This window comes from Molothrus ater, chromosome 5, assembly GCF_012460135.2.
Source record: "Molothrus ater isolate BHLD 08-10-18 breed brown headed cowbird chromosome 5, BPBGC_Mater_1.1, whole genome shotgun sequence".
Classification (NCBI taxonomy): Eukaryota; Metazoa; Chordata; class Aves; order Passeriformes; family Icteridae; genus Molothrus; species Molothrus ater.
In genome coordinates, this window is record NC_050482.2 from 11,884,479 (window position 1) to 11,897,699 (window position 13,221).

The window sequence follows — 13,221 nt, forward strand, 5'->3', positions numbered from 1 at the left end:
GCAGGCTATGAAAGAGAAGGCCATTTCCCATCAATAAATTAGATCTTAAAATGTTTTTCATTGTATATAGCACATAGAAGAATACCAAGATCTAATATTTTCCAAAGCCTTGAAATTTGTTTAGATCTCCATTAAAGGATCATGGAATGGAATTTATTGGCGTAGCCCAAAACATGAAAGAAATTAGTTTTTTCCTTGAGGATTTTCTTGCATAATTCCATCTTGGTTTTCCATCCCACACATTCCACAGAGCTCATAGCTCACCCCAAAGGTTTGAGGCTTTGCAGATAAGTCCGACTTGGCTAAAGGTAGTGGTGAAAGGCAGGCAGAAGTGCAAAGATGATGAACAGTTTAATCTAGGGATAGAAAGGCTTTAAAATAAAATGTGTGATCTTCAGATGATGGCTGCCAGTGAAATAAATGTTTCTTATTATTTACTAAAGTGGTTTTTTACTGTTATGGTGTTTACATGTTTTGCATGGAGACTTGAAGGATCATCCCTTGTTGAGAATGCCCATTATGCCATGACTGGGGAAATGCCAACACTCATCTTTACACTAATCTGAGCACCAGAAAGGTTTGTTGAGAATGATTTCCCTCAAATAATAGGCTTAAATACAGGCTGTATTTTAATAATGAATCCTTCTAAAATCCAAACAAGAGTTTTCATATTACTTGGAATTTTCATATTCTCTCTTAAAGGTGATTTTTCTGGTTAACTGTTGGTAGTTAAAGAAACTATTAAAGTAAATCATCTTATACTGACTCATATGTTTTAAATGCCTGAGATATTCATTATTCAATTATTAAAATAAGACACATTTCATTTGTTTAAACAGTACCATTTGTATTGCAAACAAAATGAATTCATCTGAGTAGTGGAAATCATGATTTTTTTTCTTTAATGAAATATTTCTTAAGGATTTTTTTTAAGTTGATTACAATAAAATGTCACTGAACTTGTGGGAGGAAAAATGGAATTGTGGTGCTCTTCTTCTGAGAGGATCATCTGGGGAAAAACCAGGAGATACAGCAGGAAATTTTGGTTTATGCTTAAAATCTTTCAGGGTGTAAGATAGAGAGAGTGCTCAGGAGCTGTGGCTGACATGAGCTTTCTCACAGCTGTGTGGTGCCCATCCCTCACCGCTGCTCATTTCTGATTTTTTTGCATCAGCCTGGAGGTGTGTGAGCTGATGGAGAACAGGACAGGAAGAGGGAATTATAGGTCACCTCACAATAGGTTGTATATGACAGAATGAAAAAAAGATAGAGATGGTTAAAGATAAGTGGTCATGGTGTCACTAAAATTATTGGAATGACTAAGATGGGTTCTCTACAGTAATTTCAGGTATTCTGGGTTCTTACCAGACCATTTGAAAAGACCTTCAGAAATGAGCATTTAGACCATGCACACAGATTTTTACCTGTGATGACTATGATTTATTTGATATATCTCACAGAGAGTCACAAAAAAAATATTCTTGCACTCACGTTCCTGGGTAAAAGAATAATAATAAATCAGATAATAATCTGATATAGCTGATAATAAAAATAATAAATCAGATATTCCTGATATAGCTGATTTAAAGAACTTAGGTCATAATTTAGGCTACTTATAGAAAGGTCAATTAGATTATCTGTGAACAGTGAAGGATAAATTAATCTAGCAGGCACCAAATTGCATGTATTCTGCTGAAGAGGTGCAGAAGAAACTTGAGCTGCTCTCAGATGGCCACAGACCCACCCCATGGTTTGGATATGAAGCTGCAGGTACCACCTGTATAAATAATTGGATGAGACTCTCCAGTAGAATGCTCCTGCTGAAGCTGCTGAAAGCCAAACCATTCAGGGCATTTTATTTTGCCAGATATATGGCTTATGTTTAAAGTCAGAACTAGAAGCTTTTTAAAAACAAAGGGAGAGCCAATCTGATTGAAGTAGGACAGTAGAAGAGAGGGGGCAGTTTATACTGAAAGTTTATAAGCTCATCTGCTTTCACAGAGTAATGATACTAAGATAGTTCCTTTAGTTTCTCCCAATGCAGAGCATGTACAGATGCAAATATAGATCTAAAGTTCTTGCTTGCACATAGATATTTCTAACCAGGAGTACTTATAGAAGCCAGGGAAACTGAAATCTTTTAAATTTTAATCCCAGCAAATAAATTATCTAAGGCAAATTATTCTCAGATGAGATGCAATTGATTTTACTGTTAAAAAAATAAAAAAAATTTACCACACCACATTTTGGGAAGTCAATTCAATGAAAGGTTAAGATACAAGATGAGCAAATACTAATGGGTGAATACTCAGAAGTGTTTGTTGAAAATTTACACCAGTAAGAATGTCTTAAGGGCAAAACAAATTATTTAGAACTACCATTGCAGGAACAAGAGGGATGTTTGTGTTTACAAGTTTTTCGTGGAAAATATAATATAAATGTAGACTCCAGCTGGAACATCAGTGAGTTACCACATAGGAAGTTGCAAAAAAACTGTTATAATATTTAGAATTAGAGAAAATGATAAGCATTTATCCCTGCCATTTTCTTGGAAATGGCAATTATCTTCAGATTTGTATCTTCTAATGATCTAGAAACGATTCAGTACCCTTTTGTCTGTGTGTTCTTTATTTTATTTCTTTCTTGATTGGTCTTTTCTATTAGATTTTATAAAGACAAGCAAACATGAGAGAAATGCCTTAGAACACTGTAAAAAAGTTATACTTTGCTCCTTAGATTCATAAGTATAACATGCAAACAGAGCAGTTTTTAGTTCAGCCAAGTGTGTCTTATTCGATAATGTCTGGAATCAACTTCAGTCATGGTTATGAGTTTGCTATCATGATTGGTAGCTGTACCTAAACCACACATACATTATGCAAGAGATCATTACTGAGAGTATTTAATTCACAACCTATGTTTCTCAGCTAGCAAAGCAAGGGGATTCATTGGAGTGAAATGAAATGAAACAGAGCACAGGCCTCAAGCCAGCAAAAAGTAAAGCATAAAAGCACCGCATGGCTGCCAGCCAGTGGATGCTCCATCACACAGTTGTCAGCCTCCCCCTGTGTCAGTGTGGCCAAAGAACCCTTTATATGGCTTGGGCTCCTAAAGCTCGAGCTGTTTAACACCTCTGACACACACCAGTGCTCCCTGCTGCTGTCACAGGCAGTGAGCAGGATGTGGCCTGGGGGAGCTCCTTCCCTCTGAGCTCCAGCTTGGGAGCCCTGGGCAGTGCTGGGGATTTGTGGAATGGTGCAATGGGCACTGGGGGTCCCTGAGCACCATCCCCAGCTCCCCCACTGTGGGCAGCTGGGAATAAGAGAAAAGAAGGCCGTTGGGTTCATGTCAGGAATTTTTCAACATCTCAGTAAGTTTCGATGATCTACAGAAAGAGAAAATAAATGGAAGCTGAATTCTACAGGAACCAAGTCAGTCACTTGTCTAACGGTGCTGGATAGGGCCATTAAATAGTAGTTACTGACTGCAAAAATGCTTTTCCCCTGTTTCTTTTTCTATGAACTTACTGTCAATGTTACTGTTCTTCTTTCCCTCCCAAGTAAACCAAATGACAACATTTCCTGTGTCATATTTTCAGCCTTTTGGAGGACACAGTCCTGTTACTATTACGCATGTTATTCTTGCTTTATATAGTCTGTAACACAAATTGTAATTCACTGCTGCTGAATCAAGGCTGGTTTACATATTTGCAATTCACTATAGTTGTCTTGCAAAAAGTCTTAGGGACCCATAACTGCACACACAAGCTGTTGTTCTGGTTGTGCTTCAAAAGGATCAGGCTGCTCCAAAGCTTAGGTACTTTAAATACCACAAAAGCACTTCTGGAGTCAATATGCTTTAAAAAGCATCAGGTAAAACTACAGAACTTTTTAGAGGAGAAAAGCAAAAGAATGAAAATTGAAAGGATGAACTAAAAATATACTACATCTTTTTTTTTTTTTTGAGCTCTAGAACTATTTTATTTTTTTAAAATTTCCAGGAGAAAAAAATCATTGTTATACCAGATTCAAAAAAAAAAAAGGTAGCTTATGCCCAAAGTATTGAAAAACCTGAATTAGTTCAGACAACAAAATTACTTTTGAAGAAGAAAATTTGTAATTGTACATTGTAGTTAATTGTAGTTAATCTGACTGCTCTTTAAAATGCACAAAACTATATTATATACTCAGATATTAAGAAAAAATTATATTGTTTCCATTGTGCTTGGAAGTTTTATTTCCTCTGCACCATGATTTTATTTCTGTTTATTTCTCTTAGAAACTTGCTTTTGAATTGCATGTAACAAATGCAAGGCTGCAGGCATCTCTTCCTGTAAATACATGTTTTTATATCTAGTTTGGAATATGGAATTTGCCAAAAATATCAGGTGACTCTTTTTATGAAGTGCTTAGGCGGTTTTAGGGCATTCATTACACGTGTTGAACTAAATGAACTAAATGGCTGTGCTTGAAATGAGAGGCTGTAAATAAAAAATGGACATTGAGGGTCAGAAATCTGTGTAGGTTCCTAAACTTCCTAATGTTATAAGTTGAATGATTCAGGTTTGTGTCAGTGGGCAGGCTACAGCTGCTGTTCCCGAGCTGGCATTTTCTCAGGCTGCCAAAAAGCATCTGCATCACTGGGCATGTTCTGTACATTAGAGTGAGAAGAGCAAGAGCTGCAGGACCTTTGCTCTCTGCAGCCGATCACGAAGGAGAGCAGACTCAGAGAGTTTCCTACAGCGGCCTCAGAAACCTCACAAGAAATTAGAAGTAAGGATGGTCTCATCTGCAAAAACTTGTCTATTGCAAGAAACAGGGTTAGTGGTCCAAAGTAGTAGATTAATTAGAGCTTGAGGATCCTGGAAGAACAGAGATCCATATGGAAGTTCTCAGCCTCAGGGAACCAGGCATACAGGTATTTTTGTGTCTTATGAGCTGGGGTGCTTTTTTCCCCCCCTTCTTTTGATTGTGAAAGTTTGCTGGGTTTTTTGCCTTTAGCTAAAGAAGAGAGAAATTATTTATAAGCTCTTTATAAACCTGGAAAAATAGTTTTGAAGTTACTGACAAAGAGCAGCAATAATAACATTATGGACTTAGAGTAGGTAGATAAATAGGAATATCTGTAAGAAGAAATATATTTAATTTATAACCATTTGTGCTCTTCAGTGACTTTCAAATAATTTGGTAGGGATGTTATGTGTTCCTATTTACAGGAAAATCTTTATATAGTCTAAGTCAATAAGACTTTAGGCAGAAGGTTCAATAGCAAATGACATTTGAAAAAATGTTTTAAGGTTGCATGTGTGAAGCAACAAGTTAGGGATCTATCTATTTGCAATTTTTCATCTTGGGAATATATGTCAGAACTCAATGTAGTAATGATTTTCTATATTTTTCCTATGTCAGAATTTCAGAGAGAGAAGAAATTGAGTTATTTATAGACTTCTCCATAATTATATATTTGATCCCTATTCAAGGTTAAGAGAAATTGGGAGGAACTATATTGGGAAATTCTTATTAATCATGTTGGATTAGATTTATAGATATGCCTTTCATAGTGGAACATCTTCCAGTCAGTAGTTGAAATTGCTTTGTCCTAAAGTTATAGTAAAACTGGCAAATACAAGGTTTTTGACTCAGTTTTCCCACCACGTGCACTGCTTTGCTGGGATGTTGTAATACCATTTTTGGTGGTGGAAGTAAAATATGAACCCTCGTTTTTGATAGTGTCTCTCAGCTGTGAGTTCTATCAATATAAATATACCAGAACATACAACATTTATGTGATCACTAAATACAGCCACATTTCATTCTGGTTACACATGGACTAAAACCACTGAGCACTGCAGAGATTTGGAACCAAGATTTTTACTTTAATAAGAAATGGGAAATTGGTAAACAGTCATGGGAAATATAATACCTAATACTTTATTATTTAGATAGATATATAGGTAGTTGTATGATAATAATGCGTTCAAGTTTTGTGCAGGAAGATAATTGACAGCTCTATGATCCTATATTTATTTTCTGAACTGTACGGGTTTAGCCAGTTATTTGAGCCAGTTATTGAGCCATTAACTTTTTTAACCTTTACAATTATCAATAGTAAAAAATACTGTACCAACCACATGCTTTAACCAGGAAGCTCTGTGTGCTTTTTGTCCTCCATCGGGACAGAACCATGAAGGAAAAATGAGCCACAAAGACTTCACAAGTGATTCATTGCTTCCATCAAAGCAATATAATTTTAAATTGTACTTTCATTTGTCTTTTCCCTGACAGGAGGCATCGTTGATAAGGACCTTCGTCACTACCTCAATCTACGGTTCCAGAAAGGTTCGGTGGACCATGAGCTCCAGCAGATCATAAGAGACAATCTCTACCTCCGCACCGTGCCATGTAAGTAGGGTGGAGATGGACAAACCTGCCTTTTTAGTGCCAGTAGACTGTCTGGGTGAGTGCTGCTGAGGCCCTTTGCTATGCATGAAGAGGTGATCTGTGGATTAAACAGCCTTCCTGTAAATAGATTTGTGGCTTGGTTCCAGTCTTCTACATCACTGCTGAGAAATTCAGCTGTACACTGCTGATGTTTTTGTGGTGTTTTCAAAGCTGTAATTTCATAAAGTCTGTCTCTAGAATAATAATAATAATAATAATAATAATAATAATAATAATAATAATAATAATAATAATAATAATAATAATAATAATAATAATAATCTTATTTCTTCTCTAGTCTTAGAAAGCACAGATTTGAAGAGAAAAAAAAACATTTTTCTGGGCTGGTTCAGTGGAGGTCCAACAGAGAGAGTTTGATCTGCCTTATGTTTCACATATCTATTTTGTAATAATGCCATTGGATTTAGAAAGCAATAGGGCAACAGAAGAAATGTATAAACTAGATTTTGTTTGAATGCAACTGGCATGGCAATGAAAGTTTGTACTGTCTTGCAAATGTGTTTGTTGCCACATAAGTCAATATTCAACATATTCTGAAAACTCTAAAATAGTTTTTGTTGTATTGACCATATTCAGCTACTTCAACAGCAGACATGAAATTAAGCAGAGTCACGCAAGCCATGCCCTACTGTCAGGGCCATGCCTTTCAGAACAGATCTACTTGGCTGACAGACAATATATCATTTAAAATGGACTGAAGTTCCATCATTCTTCCCTCATAAAATAATTGCTTAGCAGACATAAAATGGGTCTTCTGGTTTTGGCAAATAGGGGTGCACTTTTGAACTTACAGGCTTGACACTGGAATGATAGGCAGAGGAAGGTGTACTGAGTTAGTGGCTGTGCTATTTACATGGTAATGAGAGGTTACTCTGAAAGCTGAGTTGTTGTGGACGCTACTGTATGTTTTTTCTTTCATAATATTAAAGAATTGAGCTCTGAAAAGATTCTCCTAAAAAAAAAAATATAAATTCCTAATTTCTAATGTTCCATTTTCAACCGATCAGAAAGGAAGGTGGAGAAAAACATTTAAAAAATTATTACCTGTATGCAAAAAACAAAATATGTTATATTTATGTGAGAGTTATGATGAATTAGGTTTGCCTGAAAATGCTGAGAAACATCATAGCTGAAGTGGAAATGCATGTACAAAAAAGTTTTGAGACTAAATCTCACTTCCAAGGATGTCTGGGAGCATCATTAACCTAAGCATATTCTTATTATAACCCCAGTCCATGCTCATTAGTGCCACAGGTTCAGGTTAAAGAAGGAAAACACAACAATATTGCAAATACTGCACACAAGTGTATGACAGACACTGTCAGCAATATGGGCATAATGAGTATTTTTTGAGGTCGTTTTGTTTTCATTCAAGGCAATAATAAATTGGTGTCAAGTAAAATAAAGTACCCACAGAAGCAAATTTGTCATTCAAAATGTAACACTACAACCACAAAGACTACAATTTGGAACCTATAAAAAATACAACCTTTTCTTTCTGCTGTGGCTTCTCCATCTTCTGTGTCACTTTATGTTGTTAAATTCTTAGGTCATTATTGTATTATATAGTGAGCATTTTTGACTAAGTAAAAACTACATTTTGAAATATACTATAGTGTTGCAGATGGCAGGTGCTAATTTGTCAGGTAAGCTGGCAAATATTCTTGTAGAGTGGAGGATTCTTTTCAGTAGTAGTGGTAGGAAAAATATCAACCAAAAAAACCTCCATAGTGCCTTATTGGTATATTTTCTTCAAAATTTTCTTGAAAATTCTATGAAAGTAATCCTTTTTCAAAGTGGGTATTTAAAAAAAAAAGAAATTATCGAATGCAGACAGGATGATATCTCATTAGCTAAAGAATTTTTCATAATTAGTCAAATAAAAAGGACACCATCACACAGTTTGCAACCAAAATTTTCTCTAAATCATAATTGTGGTGAAAATCTTTTTTTAATGCAATTTTACTCTGTCCCCAGCATTCATGCCTAGGAGGGAAAATATTCTCAAATATTTTCTTATTTTCATATAACTTAACTAATTTTTGAATCACAAACTTACCTTTCAAGGACATTGGTATTCAAAATCTTCTGGTCTGGGCAGTATTTTATTTTTAAGCCCTGTACATAGTCTAAGAGTACTGCTTGGTTGTCCTTAATATGCAGTGGTAATGTTTAACTGCCTGTACCACTGCCCACAAGTTCACTTATGAGTGCACCTAACCATGAACTTATAACAAATCTGTCAACAGATACCAACACAGCAAAAGCAGCACTCATTTTTGTCAAATTCTTGTGCAGAAAAATAGAGAGGGAAACCCAACTGCAGGAAGCATAGATTTGGTTTCCAATGACAAGGTTGTAACACCAAGAAGGGGAAAAAGATTGAAAAATAGATGGCAACATTTTCCTTTTAAAAATGCATCTGCAATCTTTGCTCTGTTACAGAGGCATAATTGCCAGTAAAACCATTAGAAGGTTTACAGAGAGTCCTTGACCTTGAGTTTTTCTGTCCTTTGCTTTCTGTTCATACTGGCAGCGCCAGCACCAGCCCCAGCAGTGCAGTGGGCATGACCATGGCTTTCTCAGCCCTCTAGGTCAGACTAGGTCATCTTTCACTTGCATTTTATAAGTGAATATTCTCTATGAAACCAGGAAGCAGAGAACTAATCCATACCTCTTCTAAATCAGGATAAGTCAGCTCAAGTTAGACAACTGAACTGGTATTTACTAAAAACTAGATGAAGTTGGGCTTTGGACTCAACCCTGGCAGTGTCTAAAGCCAGGCTGGAAAAGCCTTATACAACCAGCTCTAGTGGAAGGTGTCCCAGCCCATGGTAGGGAGTGTTGGGACTAGGTGACCTTTTAGGACTCTTCCAATCCGTTAGCATTCTATGACTCCAGGTAAGACTTTGAATTGTCTATTATACAAGTGCACATCCCTGTGTACACCAAAGAATGGATGGGCCAGAATCATATGATGTGATAATAATGGGTCAATTCTGCCCTCAGAATTTGTAGCCCCTAGGAATGGGATGAATTGGTTGGGTTTGTGATACTTATGTTTCTCTATTTTTGCTAATGCAGTGCCCCTTTCTACTAAATTAGAAATGACCATATAACCCTGAGAGTCAAAAGCTGCATTCCATAAGTGTCACAGGTCTCAGTGCATATGAAATTGATTTTCCCTGCATTGCCAACAGGAATGATATAGATATGTCTCAGGGTGGGATGTACAATTGTATTTGCAGCAGTCAAGATGCAGCTGTTACCAAGGCAGTTTTTGGGGAAAGAAAAGTTCCTCATTTTCCAGTTTCAGAAGACCTAGCTGAAGTTTGTGTCATGCATTTTCTTCCCCTTTTCCTTTTTGTAGAATTTTAGCACTTTTCATGTCCTAAACTTACCCCTGAAGATATTTAGGAGCACTACTGTTCACTACCACATTTTACCATGCCTACAGAAAAATAGGCATGGTGAAACATGGTAGCTGTCAGCACTGTCTGACACTATCCATCCAAATCTAGGGATTTGGAGAGCAGCCACAAAACACATGTAGGGCTCTGAATGCTATAGGCAGACAACACCTTGGTCATGCCGCATCTTATGCTTGGTAGTGCTCTCAGCAAACTGCAGTTGCCATGTGGGCAAGCAGCTTTCCAGTCTTCACTATTGTGAGAAGAGGTAGCTCTAGCTCTGTGTCATCTCAGGAACAAAGCTTTAAGGAGAGCAAATCACAGGAAAGCAGTTTTGGTAGTGACACTCATGGCCAGACCCATCTCCTTTGATATGTCCTTTCCAGCAATTGCAAATTCTATTTCTTTAAGAGCTGGCAAAACAGGGTAGCTGTCATTGAAAATAGAATCAGTGTATGCTTCCTTTCCAGACAGGGAATGTGAAATGATAGTGGAAAACATTGTGATTTAACAGCACTGTAAAAAGTCAAGGACAAGCTGATTCATAAAAGTAAAAAGTCATCCATTAATTGGAAGAGAAGCTCATTGATATCCTCTGGGATGTAACTTCAAATTGACAGTAGCTCAGATGGTCTATCCTGCTGGAGGATGTAGGAGGATGCTGCCCAGGAATGCTTTCTTCACAGTGAAAATGGGGGAAAATAGCTTTTAAAACATTATGGGGATGCAGAAGCTTCCTTCCTAGTCTTTCAGTTTAGACAAAAAGGGAATTATGTAAGAACAGAGAGGACTGGGTATGTGGATCAGCCTTACAGTACTGGATATTGCAGTGTTACCATTAGCACAAAATTTGGAGGAAGGATGTTTTTTTTAAGACATTTATCAGCAGCATAGGGAAAAAAAAAAGTTTGTAACTGAGCCATATGTTGTATATGAGTGACCAGGGGTGAGAAATAGAATCATTATGAGTAGCAGTTTCCTACATACCAAATTGGGATACAAATTCTCCTTTTCCTCAGCTTTCCTGTCGATGCCATGGGTGCCCTGTGTTAGGTGAATATAATTAACACTGAACTGCAAATATGATGCCTATGAACATTTAATAAGTCACTTGCACTGTGACTTAATTTTTCCACCTTCTGTGAATATTTAGATTTAGTTCATTTTGAGTCAACATAAATAAGAGTCTATTTTTCAAATATAGTTTTGTTCTATTGTATTTTTGTTTATTCTGGTCTATATATAAGTTTAACCCACATGCTGCACTGTTATCTGTGTACTGTTGAAATGTTATATCTTACAGCATACTTATGTTTGTTGCCTAGTCCTCTTCCCAGAAGAAAAAGTACATGCAGTGATAACTTGTTTTTACTGAGTCTTGATTTTATTTATCATATATAGTAAAAGTAGAGCCATTAGCTTATGCTTTGGTGGTACTAAATTCAATAAAATGTGATTACACTTGAAGCTGCAGGGGAATTCACTGTCAGACCTGAAGAAATCTCCATCTGCAAAAGAGTGCAAAACAAACAACGTCATTCCCTCTGTCAGAGAAGTGTAATATATTGGAAAATCTTAGTTATTAATAATCTACTTCATGGGTACCAATCAGAAATAAAGGACTTCTGGGAGTGTGTAAGACTTTCCTCTCCTAATGAAAAGTGTTATCATAGTTTGTATTTCTTCTAATACCTTTTATTTTGGTCACAATAATTAGTAAATACTGAATTAAATCCATGTTTCATACTTAGGTTTTCATATGAGGCTTCTAATTTCCAAGCTGAGGAAAGAGTTGCAGACTTCAAGTGGGCAATAATTCTGGTTGAGGGCAGCCAAACTCAGAAGTTCTCTGTGCATAGTTCTGCTCCTATGGATAAGGTTGTGAGCCATACCTGACTAATCCATATTTGGACAAATATTCAGCCTCTCAAATCTTTTTTGAAAAATGCTTTTTTTCTTCTAAAAAGTGTATAGCCAAGAAAATTGAAATGGAAATGTGTGAAAAAGACTTGCCAATGGTATAATATATTTTTCTTACAAGTTTGTTCATGTCAAAAGTATCTTACAAGAGGTATTGTCAGTGAAAGAGCTTCCAGTTTGATGTCATATGGAGCTATTGCTAGGATAAAATAACCTGTGCTTAGCATACCGTACTGCCAAGAAATGTCTGCATCACTGAAATAACGGTACCTAACTTTAATGACTACATTATTCTTCCAGTGTTAGCTATTGCTTAGACTTTGATGGTTCAGAATAGAGCAATGCAGAGCTCTTTACAATGTTCTTGTTGTGTATCTCATGGAGCACATCTCCAAAGTGTACTTAAAGTGAAGTCATTGGCATCTCAAGCAAACTCAGGTAATTATGTGAGATAAGGGCCCCACTGTGCTGCTTGCAGCACAGCCACATGTACCAGAAGATGAGAGAGCTGTTACTGCTTCCAACAATAGACAGCCTAAATAGAAGAGGAAAAGAGCAGCTGAAAAAAGCCACTGAGCACCAACAATGCCTAAAATGTCCTGCATGAGGTGGAGTGGTGGTTAAACTATTGCCTGTGAAGTTTCCTTTCTTTTCCACTGCTGCATTCAGTATTCTTGATTACCCACTGAAAATGCACTTGGGACAATGACCTGTTTTTTCTGAGGGCATTGCAAATTCCTGGTCAAAAGAATTTGGCATTTACATCTTTGTATTGAGTTTTCAGGTTATTTTATGAGACCTTTTGTCTGTTTCAGAGCAGAGTAGTAAAAGTTGGAGTCAGCTCCTTCTCCATCAGTTTGTACAAAGAATTGCCTGTGCTCAGAGCATCTTTGGCCTGCAGGCACTGCATTGCCTTCAGCAGGAAGTAGCTAAAAATAAAACCAGGGGAAAAAAATTAAAATTTATTTATCAAGGTGAGCCCCAATTTTAATTAAGGTCTAGGATAAATAGATATCCAGACTATATCTACCAATAACAACACTGATGGAAAATAATATACTTTCTGTTAGTCATGAGAGAGAAATTGTACATAATTTCTGTCTTTTTTCTTCAGAAATTTCTCAGTTCTACATATTGGGGACATCAGCTTTCAGGTATTCAGTGACTAAGTACTCACCTTAAAATAACATGTATGCAAAGAAAATAAATACAATTCAAGAAGAAGGGGGGAAGGAATGTGTCTGGTGTGGTATAACTGTAGTAGGAAGTGAGAACAGTTGAAACAAAATGAAGAGGAGTAGTTGTGTACCACTTCTGATATTGTAACTTAAATGTTCCATAAAGGTTGTATGAAGACATTGGGATGCTTTCATTGGCTGTACAGTTACAACAGTTCTATTTCTCAGAGATTTTTGCACCCAAATCACATC

The 13,221-nt window shown here is 36.6% G+C and overlaps 1 protein-coding gene across 1 annotated transcript in view; it reads left to right on the top strand.

Annotated features, from left to right (window-relative positions):
• Positions 1-13,221, top strand: part of MAGI2 (membrane associated guanylate kinase, WW and PDZ domain containing 2) — a 714,309-nt gene that overhangs the window by 216,014 nt on the left and 485,074 nt on the right. The window contains 1 exon segment of the mRNA XM_054514801.1: positions 6,285-6,401. Coding sequence (XP_054370776.1) covers positions 6,285-6,401 — 117 coding nt within the window.